This window comes from Cyphomyrmex costatus, unplaced genomic scaffold, assembly GCF_001594065.2.
Source record: "Cyphomyrmex costatus isolate MS0001 unplaced genomic scaffold, Ccosl1.0 scaffold70, whole genome shotgun sequence".
NCBI classification, from domain to species: domain Eukaryota; kingdom Metazoa; phylum Arthropoda; class Insecta; order Hymenoptera; family Formicidae; genus Cyphomyrmex; species Cyphomyrmex costatus.
This window is the reverse complement of record NW_017280267.1, coordinates 87731-111514: the sequence shown is the minus strand read 5'-3', so window position 1 is coordinate 111514 and position 23784 is coordinate 87731. Positions and strand designations below refer to the sequence as shown.

Here is a 23784-nt window from a genome sequence, read left to right as displayed (position 1 = left end):
CTCCTTAAAATTTTTAATTGCTTCTGTCACTCTCCCTTTACATTCGATTTACATTTTGTTTTGCCTTAAGTATTATTTTCGCAAGGTATTATTTCGAATACAATTAATTCGTTATTATTCTCCAGGTTCGAATGAATACCATTAACCGCTATCAAATATTCAGTCCGATTCCGTTCATCGAATACCATCCTGATATAATTTATGCAGATGAAGCAACAGCTCATGACGAAGTGAATGTCAATAGCAACTATGGCAAATACGATGAGCAAAATTATAATAATATCGCGTTTTATATTAAAGATTATAACGCAAGTATGCATTGTGTTTTCAACTTGTTTCATAAAGTCTGAATATTTTAATATAAATAAAATATTTTATATATATATATATATATATTGGATGTTTTTGTTGAAACGTGTTTCAGTGCGCCAAACAGTCGAGGCGAATATTCCGTTAGTGCGATCGGATAAGGATGTTGCTACTCTACTAAAACTTTCTAAACACAGTCCTGTAACTTCTTTGTTTGAAATGTACGTGTCCTTTAGCGATATACATGTGTTTCGTGCGATAGAACCAACACTGAAGATAAAATACAAAGATGTCAACTGCGGTGACGCTTTCAATGATAATATTTATAAAAATTGCCTTAATTTAAGGAACAATCACTTGGGTAAACGTAGTCAATTAGCTAGACTGATATTAGATTATCAGAGCTATCAAACATAAAAAATGTAGATCGCAGTACATAATCTTTATAAAAAACTTGTAAAACTATTTATCGTAATTTATGTTATTTAAACGCATTAGATCTCCATAAAGCAAAAAGTAGATGTTGACAATTATCAACGATCTAGATCAAAAATATTCAATGTTAGATATATTTTTTATATAGATTTATATATATTCTATTTTCATATCATAAATTATGTATTGTACTTTTTTCGTAGTATCTGTTGCATGTATTTTAATGTTGTCGTTGTCATTAATCAATTCAACTGTAAACTTTAATTATGCGTTATAAATATAGACGTTCTACTGCAACATGTTTACTGTTTAATTTTTTATTATTTTGAACTAAATACCGATGAGAATAAGTCATTTACGGTCAAGCTGGATCTTGGATACTTCTAATATAATGTAAGTCTAAAAAAATTTCGGCGCGCATTTAGGGATCTACATACGTAGTATATAAATTCACATGAGATTATATTAGAAACATCCAAGATCCAGCTTGATCGTAAGTGGCTTATTTTCATCGGTATATTTAGTTTGAAACTCTCACTATCCAAATAAGATTTGATATTGTATTATTTTGGTAGACGTTGAAACAGCAAAGTGCCTAATTATTTGTGTATTTACTCATCTCTGTATACTCTGGATGTAATTCTTAAGTACACAATAAATTAAAATTAAATTAAAAAAATAAATAAATAAATTATATATATACATATGTCAATTTTATATATTATATGAGCATTTTATTTATTCATGATTTTATTCTTGAAAAAAAATGTATAATTATTTATAGTGTTAATTTCTGTTTATTTTAAATGGTAGATCTAGGTTTGTATTCTTTTACAATTGTAAAAAAATAATTGTATCTATTACAATTACGATACAATAGCGAAGTATATATAAAAATTTCAAGGAATTTTAATGAATTATAAAATTATCGATATATTAACAAAGAGATATCGCAGAACAAAAATTATATATTTGACTTTCTTGGAACACTTTAAGTCTATGAATATATCACTATTAATCACTATCCGATTCTGATTCAGATAACTGCAGATCATCATTTAAAATATCGTCCGTCACGAACAATGTGGGTGAGACAGTTGTACCATTCAAATTACCTAAAAACAAATTTTTATATATACAATTTTAAACAAATGAAGTTTATATATAATTGGAAATCATTTTACTAAATTTATTTAAAAAATGATGTAAAGAAAAGTTATAATATATTTTCTATTTACCATTAATTCCTATTGGTATCGAGATTACATTTTCTGTTTCGTAATCACTACTTGAGCTATCTGAACTCGAACTGCTCGAACTGGAATCGCTCTCTAAGGTTGTCGATTTTGTATTTGATATTGGAATTGACTGAGGAATTACGGTCTGTGTACAAGAAGAACCGGGCATCACTGATGACAATGCAAAATCATCATTGTCGGATCCGATCATCGGCAGACTGGCTAAGGTCGGTTGCCCACTTGACGATTGCACAGGTGAAGAGCTGTTATTCAAATCAATGCAATGTTTATAGCACATTCATTAATTTCATGGTTAAATTTTGGGCATGTATGTACAAGTCAATAATGCAGCTAGTCTGCTCATTTTAAGCAATTAAATGTAATTGAATTCTTATAAATCCATAGTCAATCAAATCGTTTGCGTTCCACTAGCGGTACGTTCAGGATTATGCCCAGATAATTGGAAATCAATCATGTAACTTTTTTTTTCTAAACCGGAACATTTTTATTGTATACTGTATATACACTAAATACGTATTTATTTAGCACTGGTGGTGAGGGGGGGCTAACTTACAGCATAAATTTTTCTCTGTGTGTATGTGTGCGTGTGTGTCGACTTTCTTGTGTGAGGGGGGGGGGGGGCTCCACTACTGTTAAAAATAACCTAACCCAACGCATTTGTTGGTGTGGAGTGCTTCGCGTAAAAAGTAGAACAGTACAATTATGGAAATCGTGCGCCTCTATTATCATACATGTATAGCAGAAATAAAATGTAATTTTTCAAATTTTTTTGTTCATAACTTTTTAACGGACAGCGACCATTACCTAAAACCTGGTGGAGGTCACTCAAGGTCACGACCTTGACAACATATGTCAAAGTCATCGGAGATGACTCCCCTTTTCTTTATATTTACTATTGATGTATGCAAATTGATTGATAAAAAAATATATTATATCAGAAGACGCGGTAGTGTTTTCGGCCATGTTAAAAAAACTACTAGTTAATTTAAAAGTTAGTTTAAAAGATTAATAATAGACACATTGTGTGTGTGTGTGTGTGTGTGTGCGTGCATGCGCGCGTCGTTGTTTTGAATCATGCATATATGACAGAGTCCCTATATTGAAATAGTTCCTATATTTACTTTAATTTCCACCAATAAAGATTAACTTTAATCTCGGTTTAACTTACTGTTTATCTTTTTCTAATTTTTATAACTAGAAAAAGACAAAGAGTAAATTGAACCGATATTAAAGTTAATCTGCATTGGTGAAAATGAGCATTAATCGTTCATAGCTAAAAAATAAGGTATTGAAATAAAAAAAAAATTTACAGAGGATGAATAATACATTCATGATTCCTGATCGAAATTTCAAGAAAATGTTAACCTTCTTTATAAAAAAAATATTGCAAAAAAACTATTTTTTAGTATTAAACCTCAATTATCTGACGTGCTGGAATATTTTTATTTGCGACATCGTTTTCAGTATTAAAAAATTTATAAAATACATGTAGTCCAATCCAAAGTAATTTTTGCTGTAAATTAGTATAATTAAAATGTAATAAATATATGAACTCTCAAATTTTAACACACACACGCACGCACGCACGCACGCACAACAAAGTTATTATACAATATTTTGCTAAATAATAATTATCTCGTAGAATTTATTTTTGAGAGAGACAATTAATACATATTTGAAATCGCTTTTCTATAAACGTTCTTTGGAATAAAATAATATAAATATTAATCAGATAGATAGAAAGTGAGTTTCTAGTTTGTATATTACCATATACCGTGTCAATCGCAAAATAAATTTTATATTTATTAATAAGATTATGAATGTTAAAATGTTAAATTATCCTTTTTTTTTTAGTTCAAATAAATTGAGTAAGTTTTGACTAAAGTTTAAAAATATTTTCCAAAAATTTTCTTATAAAAATATAATGTAGATATATTAAAAATTTTTTTAATTTTATGCAAAAATTACGATGCGTCCTTGAGACAAATTAGAAGAAAATTAATAACTGCAATATTTTAATATCGCAACCGAATAGCAAATAAAACACAACTAATTAATCTAAACTGAACACAATCTAATCTGAATCATTCCTTCAATCTATTTAAAAAATTTGTTTATTTAAAAAATTTGATAATATATACTTATTGACAGATGTATTAGGTGGACTTGGTTTATCGTACGGTGATGTCCGTGGCGAACTCTGTTTGGGATGCAATTGCAGTGAAGGTTCTCTCTTCTTCCCACTAATAACTTTGGTCCTCCCGTTCGCTCTGCCATAAGTAGGGCTCTTTTTAACCTCAACAGACATGGAATTGTTATTGCTATTACGTTTGAGTTCCGCTCTGCAAAAAACAGAAGTCATAAGACTTGATAGCGCATAAAAATGCAATGCAACAAAAAATGGATTACGATGAACATACCGTGTCTTCTTAACTTGAATATTCGCAGTTAATTTTTCCAACGTAATTTCCCCGGTAGTTTTATCAAAAATTAAGACGTACTCCTTGTTATAAGGTCTCTGCGAACCCTTGAACACAGTATGAGGGGTACCAGCACCATCTAAATGAGGCACAGTGACTGTTATCGTGTTGTCTGAACCCACGTCGACTCTGGCAACCTTGGACTCGTCAACACTCGCAGGTTTGAAATCATCTGGAAAAATCATAGTCAGATTCTGTGATCGAAAGGAAGATAGAGATAAAAATTTGGACATAGATAATAAATTATTTAAGAGAAAAAATACAGAATATGATCGATGATATGCTCTTTGAAGACTCTAATATTCAAATTATGAAGCTTCTAAACTTTGGTATTAAAATTTTGAAAAATTCGAAATTTTGATACTTCAATCTTTGAAGCTTCGAAGAATCAGAATTATATAATTATAAATAGGGTAGATCTTGATATTAGTAGAATTGAAGACCATGACATTGAACAACATCCACAAGGTTTTAGCTGTCATTTCCTCATGTAATGCTAATGCCGGTAATGCCGTAATCTTTTAAATCTTATAACTCGAAAAGTACTTCATGGAAAAATGTTTTATTATAGTGTTTTCGAAAGGTCTTAAAAAGGACTATAATAATATGCAATAAAATCTAGAGCATTACATCTATCGATGAGAGAACGAGTGGCTGACTAACATTGTGAGTCTGTAATTTCTTCGCACGCTTGCACAATCCTCTACATTAATGATTGCAAGTTATTAATGGGCACTTCATACACATTTTATTTTAAAGTACCCCATACAAAAAAATCTAATGGTGTTAAATTCGGTGAACGCAGAGGCCAAGCCACGGGTCTAGCACAATCGATTCATCTTCCAGGAAAATGAGTATTAAGCAACTGTCGAGGACTTCTGTCATAGTGAGCAGGACAACCATCCAATTGAAACCAGAAATTCATTCTCATATTCAAAGGAATATTTTCCAAAAGGTTATACAATTTATTATTTAAAAATGTGTGTGATAATCCATTCGCATTCAAGCGAGTTTAATACTACAGTTCTGTATAACTTCAGAAGTAAATATCTCTTGAACGAAGTGTTTGCGAGTATACGTTGAGAAGAAATTTGTTGTTTGTTTTCAAGTCCTGAATTCATATTTTAAGTTTGGTGATTTAATCCAGGAGCACCCTGTATAGTGTATACATATCTAAAATAGTTCTTTAATAACTTGCTTGTTTTTGATGATACAAAAAAATGTTTAAATTGCCTCACCCTGCATACATAGCTTTTAAAGCTTTGAATCTTACAAATTGTCAGAAATAATAGTCTTGATACAAAGGGACACAAAAATGGAAAAAAAATTAAGATTTTTAATGAAAACTATGCAATAATTGGATAAATGTGATATTAATGTAAATTTGTTAGGTGTCTGATTAGAAAGCTTATGACACTTAGGATACAAAAGATAAGAGACTATTAAATTTAAATAACAATAGTACTTAGACATCGACTTTTAATTAGTCGTTAATTATAAAGTTTGTCTTTCATTGCTGCACTAGACTGTACTAGAACTTTTCTTCCTGATTTTAAACTTATATAGAGTGTTTATATACAAAAAAGTTTGACCATAAAGTTTTGTATGTTTATCAACAATGCTGCACACACTTAGGTTACTCAAAATTGTGTACATAAAGATAAGATAAATTATACATATATAAATATATCTTAAATAAAATAAGGATATTTTATTTTAAATTCAGCTATTAGATAAAAGATGAGCTTACAATACTTTTGAGGCTTTCACAGATATATTTACTTCAAAGATGTAAGAGGATTATGATCTATTACTAATGCCAATGTTTTATGAAACTTTGTTGTTTACTTTATGAGGAATGTATTAAGTTGTTTCATCTCAATAATTTTAAATTAATAAATTTTTAATGTCAATTTTAATTTTAATAATTTGAAAATCACTTTTAAGCAAAACGATTTAGAAAAAATGTATATATATATATATATATATATATTCATGTGTGTGTGTGTGTGTGTGTGTATATATTCATATTTTTATTGATAATAGAAATCTTTATTTTTTAAAAACTAGAGTTTTTCAAATGTTTTATTCAATGAACAATTCCTGCATGATACATCTATTGTCCAAATATTCCGCTAGTGTTAATGGTAGCAAGATATATTATAATTGGAAAATTGGATGTGAATAAAAAATAAAAATATAATTCTTTAGATTAAAGTCTATCTAGAAGAAATGACTTCATCTATCCTATAGCCACTCAACAAGTTTGAAAAATTTGTATGACAAAAATAAACAAATGTAATATTGGCCTCAAGTCCAAGACATAATGTAAGGAAATAGCAATAGCAATAATATGGTTTCAACCCATCAGAAATCGGATACACCGGAATATAAAATTTCTAATAAGCAGAAATTGTGTTATTTCTATCGCTGTCATTATTCCCTGGCATTGTGTCTGGAGCTTAAGGCTATATAGATAGATGTGTTAAGCGGGGAGCACAGACTTTTGCATAACGCATAAACCATATACGTAGAGAATTTGATTGGTCTATTGACTCATGCATAAGAAAATGGGCCAATGAAATTCCTTATGCACATGCTTTATGCGTTATGCAAAAGTCCTGTGTTGGGGCTCATAAGAAATTGATCAATCATAGTTGAATGCGAAAAAAAAAATCTACTGTGATTGGTCAATTTCTTATGGCTTTATGGCTTAGGGCCTCTTAAAGCGAGGTTGTGGATTCAGTCTAAAGAGAGGTTGTAGATCCAGCCTAAAGCGAGATTGTGGACACAGACTCAATCTGAACTAAGAGGAAAAAATCAATTGAAAAAATCAAAGAAAATTAATTGAAAAAAACAATTGTAAGGGAAATCGCTTCTTGATGTAAACTGAAGAATCAGTTATATTCTGAGATCAGATATATATTCTAGCATTATGCTCTGCTAAGATTCTTGTTTTGTTCCAAGCTGCTGGCTCTAACTTCTAGTATCTTCAAAGCAAAGGGTCGCGAGGGTGCCACTATGTCTCTACCTCGAGAAATTGGATTTACTTACATTTCAAGGTGTGAAATTTGGAATTATTGCTCGTGAAGCTAGGCCCCAGCTTGAGCTCGCGGACCTCAGGTCCCAAACCAAGACGTTCGACCATGTTGCAGTGATGTGATTTCCAAGTTGCAGGAATGCTATTTCAGGTGATTTCAGGGGACGGTTTACGACATCGCGACTAGCGTCATCGGTCGGCGGCCTGGCGCAACCAGTAGCACTCACACAAGCACAAGCTCGTGTACGTGTGACTTGGGGTGCGTCCACTTTCCACTTGGCGCTCACACGCTCTCGAGCGTTATTTGTCCTTGTTTAACATTTAATAAACAATAAAGCGGGGAGCACAGACTTTTGCATAACGCATATACATAAAGAATTTGATCGGTCCACTGACTCATGCATAAGAAAATGGACCAATGAAATTCCTTATGCACATGCTTTATGCGTTATGCAAAAGTCTGTGCTCCCCGCTTAAGGATGAAACGATTCCATGAGCGTTGCGAGCGTCAAGTGGAACCATGGTGGAAGGATTACTTCCACCATGAGTGGAACGCACTTTTGATAGCAGAAGCGTGTCGCTCTGTCCTTGTTGCATTAAGTTGTCTCCTTGTTCGCCTTCGGCGCGCTGAGAGCGAATGAGACAGCGAGCTTCGTCACAGTATACCAACGACAATTTGTCGTTGCAGTATACAGTAACGCAGATGGCGTTACCGTATGTAATGTTATGGCGTTGCAAGCGTTTCCTGCGGCGCTCAAGTCTGTTCAGTTTTCAGTTACAGTTAGTTTCCTATCTAGAAGAACAGGTACGATTAGAGATAATAGAAGCGTCCATTCTATGGCGCGCGAAAAGTTTACTGTTATAAAAACATGGCAATAATTTGTAATCATTTGAGTTTGATAATAAATCATCTTTAAACTTGAGAGAGATTCTATATTTAACCTCTCACTGGATACGCATTTTCCTGCCTTCCCGTTTGGCCTTCGGTGAAACATCGACGTAGGTAGACAGACACGCACAGCGCATTGTTGATTGATGGGAATGTTGGGCAACGAGACACGTTAGCCCCCACAATGGGTACATTCAGCGGACTCAATAGTTGAGGGAGCGCTCACTGTTATTGGTGCATTCTTCTAGATCTAAAATTCTGATTGGATGATCTAAAAGAATACTCCAATAACAAAACGAGCGCTCCCTCAACTGTTGAATCCGCTGAACGTGCCCAATGTCTCAACTTGCGCATGCGCGCTACGATTTTGGCTTCACATAATGAATAGAGTTGCGCAACTGTATACTGTGTTGTTGTTAATGTTGTCCCATTTGATTCGGCAGTCTGTGGCTGTGTGACAGTGTTTCGAGTGTTTAGTTGTGTATTAAATGCAAAATTTGTCACATAACTTCCGATCACGGCTATGGCACAATTACGCTATACCCGTAACTTGTTCCTACGCGGAATTTGCATTATATATCTGTTCGCATTCCTCAGTTTCTACGTGCAGATTCCAGGTAAGGTACACTGCATCTCCCGACTAAAGCTTAGACCACCAACGCCAACCCGGCCAATCTTCTCCCCGTGAGTACGGGACTTTTTCGCCTTCCCCAAAGAATGTTTAGCGTTAAACAATTTGCAATTTGCGTAAAACATTCCAAGAACGTTTGATGCCTTGTGACGGACTTGTATACGGACTCCAAAAGATAACGGTCTTTTGCTCGTATTCCAGTATTCGAGCGATTACGCTTCCTTCGTTATGTTGCATAACGGAATTTTAATGCCTACATTGTGAATCTCATTTGTAATCTTGAGTGTTTCATTCAGGAATATAAAAACCTATATATAAAGTTTATTTTAGAATAGATTATATAGTTTGTTATTTTTATTTCAATTTATTTATTTATGTTATGTACAAGAATTTGCCTCCTTGCTTTCCAAAATTTCTATCCGTAAATTTTACTTTAAATACAGAAAATATTCAGAAATAAAAAAAATAGACTTTATATAAATCTCATTTCTGACATATTATGGTATTGCAATGTTATTAATTAATAATATGTAAAACAGGATTATACGGCGACAATGGAATCCTACCAGCCAGAACGCAAGTGGATCTTAAAGGACGCCCAACATTATTGAATAAAATAAAACAGAAACCAACATTTTTATGGTTTGCACCATATTTAGGCTTAAATGTTGATTACATGCTGGACGTGCTATCTCTTCTTGGAGCTATTCTTTCTTTTGCAGGGTACATTTGAAAATTATGTAGTGAATTATGATGCAATCATTTGTATTATGCTAGATTAATGAATATTAAAAGCTGCTATATGTATATGAAATTAGCAAAGCTAATTAAAGATATACATATAGTTTTTAATAATTATCTATAAATGATATTATCATTTAGTCATTTAATAGAATCAACTTAATAATGAAATAATACACGTATATTCTATTAAATCTTTTTAGTTTTTAATATGCTCTAATTCAGCGTGACCGAATTCATTAACAGAAATTAATATCAAAAGAATACTTTTAATGTATGTAAGAATGTTTGTAAAATATGATCTATCAAGAAGTAAGTCTTATAATTTATATTAATTTCTATTAATTGTATTTTACAATCATTGTCATTGCACACAAGTGTGTAAATTCACAGTGAGGGAGTTGTTAATGCCTAAAATTACATTTCATTTCAGATTCGTCTCACAGAAATTTTGCCTTGCTCCAGTATTTGCAGGATTGTGGCTTTTATATTATTCTTTGTATCAGATCGGTCAAACATTTATGTTTTTCCAATGGTGAGTTTCACAATTTTTTATATAAATAATTGATAATATTAAGTGAAATTCGATTGATAAATATTTAACACAAACAAACAAAAGAAAGATCACATTCATATAAAGCAGGTCTTAGAGAATAATATTGTAATATATTTTGCAATAAATTTTTTACAGTGAATTTTACAATTCCCAGTTCAAGAAAACTGCGCGTTGATTATTTTTATTAATCCTAAAATATAATCCTAAATTAGAGTATGTAGATAATATCACAAATTAAGTGGACAGGCAATTTAATATTATTGATATTAATGAATTTCTTCAAAACAATGTAAAGAATTTATTGCAAAAAATTTTACTCAGGATTCGAATGGATAATGTCATAATATTGTCATGACGTTTTGAATAACGTTTCTAAGAAGAATTAAATAACTACTACTTTGGTTGGAAGAGAAAATGTCGTTGAATAAATTGCGATCTCTCTCTTTCTCATTATATATATCTTTTATTTCATACTTTATAATTGGTGTGGGATTTAACTTTGCGCCAATTGTTAATATCAAATTTTTTATATTTATTGCCTCCTATTGTCCTTTGTTCTCTCCAATTTATTTTTGAATTATGAGATTGATTTCGTTATAAGGTTTTCATATTTATATCAATCATCTTTTATATTTACTCATCAAATTTGAATCAAACACATCTCACTAGAGTAAATTTAAAAATTAGTGATGTGATATCATTTAGGTCGAAATATACTATTATATCACCAACTCGATTAATCCTAATCGATGATTAACTGTCAACTGTAAGTAATTAATTCTACTAATCAGCAAACGCAATTAGTCAGTTCCATAGCCGATTAAGTAATTGGCGTTATTGAAACCGGCCTAAATGGTTCTTTACGAGAAGCATGTATTAGTGCTTTTTTTACCTTTCTCTAAAAAGGTAAGTTTATATACGCGCGATAGAATATAACTTGGTTTACATATCACTAAAGTTAAGTAAACTTTGTAATAGCAATTTTTATATAATAATTCGTATAATTTCTGAAGGAGAATTAAAGCTATTATTACTTAAATCAGAATAGGAAGACCTTCAATAAAAATATTTTTTAAGAAAAATTGAAGTTATTACTTTTTTTGGGAAGGTTGAAATATCTTTTTTAACTTGATGCCTGTGTTATTGCTGTATCATATCTTTTATTTTTATACAATAATTTTTGAAGGAGAATTTATGCAATTATTACTTGGGTCAGAATTGGAAGATCTTCAATAAAATTATTTTTAAAGAATAATTAGAATACTATTATTTTTCTTTGGAATAAGAAGACTCAATAAGAATACAAATAGTCTCAATTTAGAATGATTTTAAATATGTGTTGCTTATTATATATTTTTGGTAATATTTTTCTATAAAACTAATCATATATGAAAAAAATGACAGAGGTATTGATCGGATAATAATGATAATGATATGTGAACACCTGGATTATCAAAGCGAATTACAATTAAAATTGGAGCAAATGTTATGATAAGACATAATATTGATGCCAATTTGGGCTTTGTAAATGATACAATTGCTACAATTATATAAATTGTGTAGGATAAAATTACTGATTGTATAGAAAAGATAAAAGTTCTTTTACTGTCTGATTTAGAGTATTTCGTTGAAAGAGTAAATGTTAACTTTCAAGTGATGAATAGAGTGTATATTATTATTAGAAAACAATTTCCATTATTTTAGAGTTATGGTATAAGATTACCGTTATATATTTTTAATAACATTTTTCTGTAAAAAAAATATAGAAATGTCTTTTTTATATTTTTTATTTTATATTTTAATTTTATAATCTCGAACAGTTGTTAACAACTTGCGATCTTTGTAACATTGATAATGACCTAATAGAGGTCGAAACGTTTGTTATTCTCTTTTAATCAAACTATGTAATTTTAACCAAACGACAATTTTTATTTACAAACAATTGAATATTTTAATGAATTTTTGGCTCGTAGCCCTTTTTCTTTTCTATTATTTTTAAATTTATTGATCCTTATCGAAAACATTTTAATTAAATTTATCTTTTGCTTTATAATTCGGAAATGAATGGTTTTTGGAGTTCTGCCTTGTTCTGCTTATTATATTAAAAAACTTTTCAGTTTGTGTTTTCATGAGTACTACCAGGGAATGGAAGTAACTCGTTACTTGTAACGAAGTTACAGTTACAAGTTACTTTTTTGGTAACTTTACTGGTAACTGCGTTACTTTCTTTTTTTGGTAACTGTAACGGTAACGAGTTACATTTTTTGGGTAACGGTAACGAAATTTACAGTTACTTTTGTCGTTACTTTGCACACGATTGAATACGGTTCGATTGGATACATGCTATTTATAGCGCTTATCAATAAGACTTGAAAGCCCTTAGACATTCGGCCGTTATGATTCAGTAATTATTTTACACTTCTATCTTCTATGTAATACATTAGGACATACAAATATTTCAATTTGCTGCATATTTTACAGGTTTTAGAATTACAAAATTGTATTTAAAAGAAATTAAAAAATAAATTAAATAATAGTAAAATGAGTAGGGCTATGAACCCAAAAGCGAAACAGTTTAAAAGACGATGACAATAAGTGTCGAAACGTCGTTTGTTTTTATCTTGTTTTATCTATGTATTGTTCTAATATATATTTATACATTTAATTACATTGTCATCGTCGTTCTTATCGGAAATAAACTGTTTCATTTTTGGCTCGTAACTCTTCTCATTTTACTTTTATTTAATTTATTATTTGAGCCATTCTACATTGTTTTTTTTTTTTTTAAAAAAAACTATATATTTGTCAGTATTACATATAAAAAAAAAAGTGCAAAAATACATTTTTAAATTGATTTTAAAAAAGTAACGGAAAAGTAACGAAAAGTTATTTTTCAAGTAACGGTAACTGTAACGAGTTACTTTTAAAAAGCGATAACTGTAACTGTAACTAGTTACATTTTTTACTCGGTAACGAGTAACTGTAACTAGTTATTTTTAAAAAGTAACTTTCCATTCCCTGAGTACTACTACATATATATTTCTATAGTTTAGTACCAACTTTTACGAACATTTTATATAATTTAATAGCTTAATCAAATTTTGTACATATTTGACTTGCAGGGACGTTTTACTACTGGAGGTTGGTTTTCTATGTATATTTGTGGCACCGTTATGGCATGCTTATCGCGGGAATCCAAGCGATCACGTGACACTCTGGGCTGTGCGTTGGTTGCTTTTCCGCCTTTTGTTTTCTAGTGGAGTAGTGAAACTTACTTCAGGCTGTCCAATCTGGTGGAAATTAGATGGTAAAATTATTTTTACAGAATATATGTGCCTAAAAATAATGTATATTTTACATATATACATTATAATTAGGTGTTACATATTTATATACATACATTTTATACATATTATATACTTTTCATTTTGCAGCACTAAGTATTCATTTTGAATCGCAATGTATACCAACTGCTCTGGCATGGTATGCACATCATTTACCAACGTGGTTACTTCGATTATTTACCGTTGCTGCAAACGTTATCGAGCTTGCTGTACCTCTTTTATTTTTCTTCCCGAACAGAAAAGTTAGAGTAATAGCATTTTATTTGCAGGTATGTAAAATTGTCTATAATAGGCTACAAGAAAATTATCTATAAAATTATGTCGATTAAAGATGTATGTCAGAACCTCGAAGTTAATGTTGTAATATTTAGCTAAGGTGTCCATTCATATATTTTCTATCTACATGTAAAATTTTAAGTCAATTTACGGTATCATTTTCAAGAAAATAATTATAAAAAATAGTATTCCGTAACACATGTTTTTATGTGTTACGGAATACTCTACAAACAGTGCACACATTGACCATTTTTCTAGTATAATATCTCTTATAATAACAAAAACGAAATAAAAAACATTAATATAAAGAATGTCTAATGAACATATAAACTACAAAATATAACAAGTTTACCGAATAATTTAAGAAAAAATTGATTTGTAATATCTGAATTTTGGGAAAATGTAATTTCTGTTAATATCTGCCTTCTGAGACTTTGGCAACATAACACAACTAATGAAATGCGCGCGCAGTATAATTGTGGATATTTTTTTTTAAAAGCATATATTTTTTTACCAATAATTTTGTGCCTTTTTCGAATTTGTTTGTCAGTAGCAAATCGTTCTTTTAATCTCTTTAAGGGAGGAAATTTATCCAAATTTTCCATATTTTTAAACTTTATTATGTATTTAATTTTTTTAAATTAACTTGGTGTACCAAAATTTCGGATACGAAACGTCTGTGTTAAAAAATATTTATCAAACAATACCGAGTTACTAAAACGCGGCCTCTTCAATTTATTGGCCTCGCAACCGACAGGCTGAATACTTGGCCACTGAGGTATGCGTAAATTAGATGTAACGCATGCAAAGTATCAGCCACCTCGAAATCGGACAGGTATAATAGATGATGCAATAAAGTCAAAGATGTGCGCTCTCCAAACACTGGACGCATGCGGCCTCGATGCACGTATAACGTTTTCCGCACCTCCGCGCGCCCAGACGAGTGAAGGATTTCCGATATATTGGATGCTAAGGGTCGGTCGAAGTCGGCAACACTTTTCGAAAATATTAATCGAGGTGATGTATTACCCGAATCGGGACAAAACATGTCCGACCCGTTCGAGTGGTCTCACAAGACTCCGATAGTATGGTGATAGAAAAAAAAACGCGGCCTCGAGTGCAATGGTGTACTATGGTGGTATACCGATCTGTACTGATTTTATATCAAGATGATCAACCTCATTATTTAGTGCGATGTTGCCAAATTTTATTCATAATATAATTTATCTTTGCAACGATATAACTTCTTTCTTAAAGAAGTAATGCTGATACTTACAATATTATATATAAAATAATGTATTACACTTAGTATACTTCTACCAATAAAAAAAATTCTACCGATAAAAAAAAATAATTAGAAATGCAAATTTAGATTTGTACTGGAAATCAACAGAGCTTCTTTACCTCACTTCATAAATTAATTTCTTCAAAATTAGTTAATAATTTTGTTAGAATTAAGTAGCAAACTTAAGATTAAATATGACAGTAGCGTTTAGAAATCATTTTGTAATTTAGTAACTGTTTAATTATTTTGAAATTTATTGAATGTAGATAATCATTTGACTGCTGACATACATCTTTAATTAACTGATTTTTTAAAATTATGATACTCAATGTTGTTGTTCTAGATACTCCTACAAGTCTGTATTATTGCTACTGGAAACTACAATTTCTTTAACTTCCTTACAATTTGTTTATGCATATCCTTACTGGATGATCAATTCTTTTATAAACGAAAATCTAAAAACAATAAATCTCATATTAAAAATTATCTTTCTACACTAATAACCATATTGGTTTATGGAGGAATAATGTACGGGGCATATATTTACTATGGTCTTAAGATAATGGACAATTGGACCATTGAATCTAATATCAGTATGTATCACTATTTTATTGATAATTGATAATGATTTAGTCTTAACAAATATTATTGGTCACACATAATCGTTCTTTTTTTTTAGCATTTACACAGCAGCAATTTAGTTACATTCTATATCATGTAGTGATATTTTCAATATATATTGGTCTAGCATCCTTTGCATTAACGCTAGTTCCGATAATTATTTCTGTATTTTATACAAAAGAAATGCATAAATTAACTGATAAATTAATAGCAATGTTAATTGCACTTCTCTACGTCCTTTCTATAGCCTGTATTTTTGCTATAAGCGTTGTAAGTATACCAGGTATAAGTGTGTCTAGATTTACCATTAACTGAAAGTTCAACGCTCTACAGCACATATGCAGCTTGTTATCATATACATATAAGGTATAATGTAAATGCTGGCAGGTACCATATTCCTCTTTATCTAAACTGTTCAATTCGACAATGATTGATCATCTGACTCGGTTACATTCAAAAGTGGATCATTTTCATATAACGAACAGTTATGGACTATTCCGTCGTATGACAGGAGTCAATGGCAGACCTGAAGTTGTGATAGAGGGAAGCGACAGTATTGAAGGACCCTGGAAGGAATATGAGTTTTTATATAAACCAGGAAATGTTAATAATTCATTACCATTTGTTGGTAAGATATTTTCACATATTGATATATCAAGACCGTTTCTTTTCATATTAATACTTCAATTTATTAATAAACTTTATAATATTGTAAAAGATAAAGAATTCTTTAACACATATTTCTTTTTTACAGCACCCCATCAACCTCGTCTTGATTGGCAAATGTGGTTTGCTGCTTTAGGTACATATCATCAAAATCCGTGGTTAATGTCACTAGCCTATCGTTTATTGAGTGGACAGCCTGAGGTGCTGGCTCTAATGAATACTGTCGAAAATCCATTTCGAAATAGACCACCGAAATATGTTAGAGCTAGCCTTTATCATTATCATTATGCATCGTGGAGCCAAACGTGAGTACATCTAGAATGAGTGAATGTGTGAGTGAGCGAGTGAGCGCGCGTATACGCTATGATGTTAAGGTAAATGTCCCAATTAGTAACCAAGTTATCTCGTGGCAAAAGAGAATTAATAATTTATCGATATGTATGTCACAATAAGTACTTGAAATTAATTTTTTTTTTAAATTTGGACACTTAAGATTGATATTAATTTTTTATATTTTTTTAGAAATTCTAAATTTATTACATTTTCATAAATGTTGTTTTTGTACCATTTAATGACACATGTATTCGAAATTGTTCCAATTTGTGACGCATGTTGGTTCATATCACTGATAGGGTGATATAAAACATGCAATGTCCCTTTTACTATTGACATATAGTAAACATAGGAACGTCCTTATTATAATAACACACAGTTAAATAATGGCCGTGTTCGTATATTACTATCAGTTGTCAATACAGTATATTAGTATGTGTAACAGGAACTATAGATTTTCAGTACTGGCAATCAACTAGCAATAACATACGAATATAGTCAATTTTACGCCTAAGTAATTTGAATTCACAAAATAAAAAATTATGAGTATACTCACTAGTATTTGACACTCATATATATTATTTGTGGTTTGTTGCTACTGGCATAACTGACATCTTAAGGTGGGTACCTACCAATTGTGCAAAACGTTTGCGAACGTTTGCAAGCATTTTCAAACTGAATAAATTCGGCGAAGCCTTCAAACACACACAATTAAAAGAGAAAACATTACATACAAAATATTCACTAACATTCGCAAACATTTGCAAATGTTTGTAAGGAAATGCTTGTTTGATGGTTACCTACCTTTAGGAACTGTACCGGCTAATCACAAATTAATACAAAATCATGTACATATTATTGACTTAAGCAAGACAATTCATAGATTAAGAACTCATATTTGTATATTTTCTAAATTGTGACTATAAATTATATTATTCTTTAATTTAATAATGATTGGTATTTATACATATTTTCTTTAAAAACAAGAACATTTTCATCGTTTTATATCATATTTGTATGAAATTTCAGTAATAGAGATTTGCCATCGTGAATAGCATGTTTACAATTATAATATTTTAGAGTTAACAAAAGCGTTTAATTTTATTCAAAATTCGTTGTAATAGATAACATATACAATTTTGAATATTAACATATTTTTTTAGAATAAACATTATCTATATTAATTGATTTATTGAGGAAAACCGTGTCGATTATCACTAATTAAGACATTTACCTTATAAATGCTTTGAAGGATTCTTTGATTAGTTACAATTTGTAAAATTCTTTCTTCTAATTGGTTATTCAAATGCTTCAGAGTGTTCACAATGAGATGTTGACCACACTTTGAATTTATATAGACACACAATTTAATCCCATTGTCCTTACACAGATCGAATACTCGTGTTTGGTGGACTAGAGAAAGAATAGGAGAATATTTCCCAATATTCAGCCAAAGTCATTCTCCGCTTATCGAATATTTAACAAAAATGAAGATTCTTCAAGAAAAGCCAGGTTTTAAAATCACAAATGAACCACTTAAATTGATTTTAGACAACCTTAGAGCTTTGGTCGGTAAAATAGAACCGAGTCTAATGTTATGGAGCGTTTTCACAGCTGGTTGCGCAATAATCGTAATGGGTTACGGCAATTCAGTATCGAAAAAGAAATAATTATACTGAACGATAATCATTATAAAAATTTAATAAGTTACAAGATTTTGAATGTCAACATAAAATGCAAGCTGTAAAATATACATACAATGCATCAGCTAAGTGAGAATTATTTGCATACAGTGTAAACTCAGACTTGAGGTGCGTTCCGTTTTTCGCATGATGCGCATTATATGCGAAACGGAACGCACCTATAAAGTTGCAAGGTACTTTTTTGCATGTAAGATATATATGTATTACATTTCTTCTATCTATTAGAGCTCTGTTAGACAATATTAACTATTATATCGTACCTATATAATAACAATGCATTAAATATAAATCTACTAAGATAATTATTTATAAGAGAATAAGTAAAAGGCATTTCATTTTGCATAAAGAATTTATTAAAGGATTGGATGTGTATACATACATGTGCTGTATGTATATCAAAGATCTCTTGTTTCATACTTTTATGAATATATTATATATTATTTGTTAACATTAGTTTCGATGGTTTTAAGGAAGATATTATCACGTACTTATAATGAAACAAAAGAAAATATATCCATTATGATAAAAATAAGAAAGTAACGAGAACAGACATTTTGATATAAAACATATTTTCTTATACAATTCATTGATATTGCATTTTTCCTTATGTCTTCTACTAATTATTACATGTCTCTCTTGATTTATTATTTACATAGATTGTAAATAAGTTTCAATAAACATACATTTGTTTAAAATTATTACTTTGTCAGCCACTCTTATGGCCTTCCTAAAATCTATAAATATAATTTTATATATTATTTATAATTATACTAGATAGAAGTGTTTATAACATGTATATGCATATATATTTAGAATGTATCCACATACATATGTACTAAATTTTGCAGATCAATATTGTTAATTATCACAGTTATGTAATACTTAATGGATTATTTTCAGAAGATTATATTTGTAATAAATAAAAACTAGTCTTTTTTTCTACATCCATTTATTTCAATATATTAGATCTACAACTTAATTCTCGGCGCTTATATTCAATCAATTACAGCACTTATTCAAATTTGAATCTTTTTCTCGTCATAGTCTTTTTGAAGTGTCATGCTTAAGCTTTAAAATAATAGGTATCGGTACTGCGAATTTAATCTAAAAAAATAGTAGTGAAAACTATGTCGTTTGAAAAACAGGGCTGCGTTCAGAAATTATGCACAGATAACTCTTAGGTGCATCTTTGCTATAATATATGTAACGTAAATTATAGCTTAGACCTACCTAGGCGTATTTCCTGAAAGCAGCTCAGCATTTGAGGCAATGCCTCTTTTTCGTTCCAACTGAAGAAAAACGCAGAAGTTCAAGAAATGATTTGCTCGGCTTTAGGCGAAAATTCTGTGTTGTACACAGTACATGTAAAAAGAGATTTCAAAGATTTCGTGATATCAATTTCAATTTTTTTCATTATAGTTGCTTGAAAGATGGCGAAATGTGGAAAGTAAAGGAGCTTACTTTGATATTACGTTAATATTCGTTCTTTTATAATTTTACATCAAAACTTAGTAAAAGGGGCTGAGAATTGTTGTAAACCTAATAAAAAAAAAATATAAGTTAAAAAATGTATCATGTTTTGAAATAAATAAAACTTTAATGCTTCCTACAAGTATTTCCATATTGATTTAAATGATCCAGAATTATGCGTTATTTTCTAGTGATTTTATATTTCTTATTAATTCTTTTGCAGCTACGTACTTCAGGAAGGTTTCTCGATGTAACGCCCAAGTTAAGTTGCGAATTGTTATTAGCCGAAATACTTGAGTCATCTCTTTTATTTAATTGCAAAGGATTTATATCTGTATTTTCATAGTCTTCAAACTTTCTTTTTTTTGAAATAGTTGCGATTATTTGATGAGTCGGCTTATCTTTTGAAAATATCGCTTCTGGCCCTTGCACTTCCAATATAGTGTTCGACAAACCTATTGGAAGTTCAAATAATTGCCGTAGGCGCGTTCGCAGCAGTTGATATTCAGCGCTCTCCATTTTTGTAAGTTCAGAATTTGTCGAAGTATGTTCTGATTTTAATTCCTTTCCAAACAATGCCATCAATTCACATCGTAGATGAGATTCGTGTTGATAATCATACAGTAATTTCCAAAGAAACAAGTTCTTTAAACCTAATAAAGTCGCTTGATTTGGTGGAATTATATTATCCATATTTACATCTTCATCATCTTTGACACTCGTAGTTTCTTTGTCAACTTTGTTAAATTCCAATTGTTCATAAGCTTCCAAACTTACCTTTGATCTACCAACTTTCTTTAACTTATTTAATTCCACTTGTTCGTAATCTTCCAAACTTACATTTAATCTAGTTTTTTTCGACTTGATTAATTTCACTTGGTTGCAATCTTCCGAACTTATCTCTAAATTTACATTCAATTTATTGTGTTCTAATAAAATCTCTTTTGAAGTCTTTGTTTTAGCAAAAGAAAAGATACATTTTGTTGATTTATATAAATCTACATTTTGTTCTAAAAAATTATGGTAATCATTTATTAAGAACTGACCAAGTTTATGAAACTGAATGTCTTCCTCAATACTTACAAAAGGAAATACAGAGGGAATTATAGAGAAATCTGCATGTACATCAATAAGAAATTTTTCATTAATGTCTAAATCGTAATCTATAGATGTGTTCTTTTGATTTTTAATTTTTCTGAGCTTTACATGTCCATCAAATGGAAGTGGTGGTATGAAAAAATCACTCTCATTAACTTCTGGGGTACAACCAAACATTAGTACACTATATTTTTCTATCAGTTCATTATTCTGTATATGTCTTACGTTTAAATATTCTTTGAAAGAAACTAGAAGTTGTTTCTCTTTGTTATTTAATTGTACATATTTCAGAAAATTATCTGGAATATCAAGATTGGCGTTTAATAAATTCAATGTGTTGTATAATCTCTTAGTGTAACGCATAAGCTGCTCGCTATTGTAAAATTTTTCAGAATTATTAGGTTTAATTGAAAGTGGAAAACAAAGAGCTTCATACAATCTTAACTGAATATCAAAAATATTTACAACAGGTTGTATCTCAGATATAGTATTTTTAATAAGTGTCTTTTTGGTGCTCTCTTTATTGGATGACTTTTTATTAATAAAATTTCTTTTAGAAATTGTAGGGGGCGGTCTAGGTATACTTTCGAGACTTGTACCCTTCGCTATATATTTTAATAATGCATTATATCGATGTCTCACTTGTGTTCTTGTTTTATCGGAAAAATACTTGGCTATTCTGGACCAATCGTTACTGTATTTCAATTGCAGATTAATTAACATCATATCATCGTTGAGTGTCCAAACATTCCAATTATTGACATTGGACACCACCGTTTGGTAACGCTCTTGGAGTTGTATCGAAGTTCGATGTGGCATTACAGTGCTTGAAATTTTACAGAAATCCATGCCATATTTCTGCACCGCTTTCAGGAGAGTTGTTGTTTCCTGATAAGTAAATCTACCTTTTCTCAAATGTGGTGCTTTCCTATACGTCCATCGTACGTAAATTTGTTGCTTGGTTCTGTGTCGAAAATGATTAGCAACTTCGGACCAAGAAATGTAGTCTCCGATCTTGATTGCGTTTATAATTTTTATGAGATGTTTGTCCTCCTGCCTGGTCCACAATTGTCCTGCTAACGGCACTTTTTTGATAGTATTATATCTGATAAAACATTGATATGCGCTACGGTTTGTATTTAATTTCCGCGCAATAGCATCCCAATCTTGACACTTATATTCTCTGATACATTTCAACAGGTTCTTATCTTCTGCATTTGTCCATTCATTTTTTCTAAAAGCGGGATGCAGGTAGACATTCCACATAGCCTTGCATTCGCCTGGTGAATGTTTATTATCGAAATCCATAACAGAAATCTTATACCAATCGAAATCTCTCGCACCCAACGGCCCCACCATCTCGTTGAAGTTTCTGGGAATTACCAACTTAGTTTGATTATCAGATGTCGACTCGTCAATTTCTTTATTGAATCCTCCAGACAGTACCGATTCGATAGCTTGATTGTTTATGGCACTTAAAAGCATTTCTCTGTCTTTTCCTGACCAGCGGTTTGGCTTTTTCAAATTCAAAAGAAACACTTCACCAGCGGCTTCCTTTCGCTTGGTATCAATATTCTTAGGAGCACTGAAATAATCCTTGTCTTTGAAATATGGTATACCAGCATTGCTGATTGCCAATTTGGAACTTGAGCTCGATTCATCCGTAGATTTCATCAACTTCTCGTCCAGCAGCTTTATCTTCTGCTCGCATTCTTCCAGCAGAGCAGTCAATTTCTTCTTAGCTATCGTCAAGCCCGTGATCAATCTTGTATTAATCTCGTAAGCGTTCAAAGATTTTTCGATTTCCTGATTTGCTTGGAGATAGTTGACATAGTCATCGTTATCCTCAGCGACGACATTCGACAAAACGTCAGATTGTTGACTGTTACTAGCATATTGCTCGGATTTTTTTTTCGCAGATAAGGCTAAAGCTTCATCAAGAGCCTGAATATCAGCTTGAATATCCAAAAGGTCTAAGTCATCGAATTCGTTCATAATGAATGAAGTATATAATTTCTTGTCGCCTCTTGTGTAATTACTGTGACAAATAAATGAAATGATAGCATAATAAATCTAATTAGAGATAGTAAACGAAGAACAAACTTACGGCGATTCCTGTAAAATCAACGCAGTGGTTGTGTAAAAAAAAGCTGGAATCCTCAGAAAGTCCTCTCATGCAATATTGAGTAATAAAATAACAGTGCTGGATATGATATCATTAGTAATTGAAATAAAATCTGGTACTTGCATGGCGAATAAAGGCAAATAATTTTTTTCCTTGTTTCTCTTGCACTGTGAAATAAAAATTAATGTTTACAAATGTAATCACTAAAAATTGATGATATAATTTATAATATGTCGCCTAATGATGAATTCCATCATTCAGAGTAGTATACATTAAAAGTCATTTTATATCAAATATTTAAACTGTTTTAGAGATTTGCTAAAAAATGGTTTATATAAAATATTTGCAATGGCGTAATATAATCAATTTCAATAGTGCTTTCTAGTAAGAGACAAAGGGTATTTTATTTACTGACTCGTTGACATAAATATTCTATTTTTCTTGACATTCAATGATAGAACAATACTTGTGTTGGCTGTTAACTTGTGTCACTAAGGATGAGTCGTTGTAGATTATTCCATCT

The 23784-nt window shown here is 30.7% G+C and overlaps 4 protein-coding genes across 4 annotated transcripts in view; 2 read left to right on the top strand and 2 right to left on the bottom strand.

Annotated features, from left to right (window-relative positions):
- Chpf (Chondroitin polymerizing factor) overlaps positions 1 to 766 on the top strand; it is a 9483-nt gene extending 8717 nt beyond the window's left edge. Inside the window, exon 6 of the mRNA XM_018548116.1 lies at positions 425 to 766. Within this exon, the coding sequence (XP_018403618.1) occupies positions 425 to 726 (302 nt within the window). The 3' untranslated portion in view covers positions 727 to 766. The remainder of the gene's footprint in view (positions 1 to 424) is intronic.
- A 963-nt stretch (positions 767 to 1729) lies between these two features.
- On the bottom strand, positions 1730 to 7804 carry Eaf (ELL-associated factor). The gene is made up of 5 exons (XM_018548163.1): positions 7538 to 7804; positions 4424 to 4655; positions 4145 to 4345; positions 1983 to 2245; positions 1730 to 1859 (listed from the first exon to the last, which is right to left on the bottom strand). The coding sequence occupies exons 1-5, from the start codon at positions 7629 to 7631 to the stop codon at positions 1759 to 1761; spliced, it is 891 nt and encodes a 296-aa protein (XP_018403665.1). The 5' UTR covers positions 7632 to 7804; the 3' UTR covers positions 1730 to 1758.
- A 1040-nt stretch (positions 7805 to 8844) lies between these two features.
- LOC108780487 (lipase maturation factor 2) lies at positions 8845 to 18838 on the top strand. Its single transcript, XM_018548218.1, has 10 exons — positions 8845 to 9029; positions 9583 to 9766; positions 10218 to 10319; positions 13463 to 13647; positions 13775 to 13953; positions 15589 to 15838; positions 15925 to 16136; positions 16254 to 16494; positions 16621 to 16837; positions 18256 to 18838. Exons 1-10 carry the CDS (start codon positions 8936 to 8938, stop codon positions 18533 to 18535), a joined length of 1944 nt encoding a protein of 647 aa, XP_018403720.1. The 5' UTR covers positions 8845 to 8935; the 3' UTR covers positions 18536 to 18838.
- A 717-nt stretch (positions 18839 to 19555) lies between these two features.
- Pbp95 (proximal sequence element A Pbp95) lies at positions 19556 to 23131 on the bottom strand. The gene has a single exon (XM_018548217.1). It carries the CDS (start codon positions 23129 to 23131, stop codon positions 20219 to 20221), a length of 2913 nt encoding a protein of 970 aa, XP_018403719.1. The 3' UTR covers positions 19556 to 20218.
- Positions 23132 to 23784: the final 653 nt, after the last annotated feature.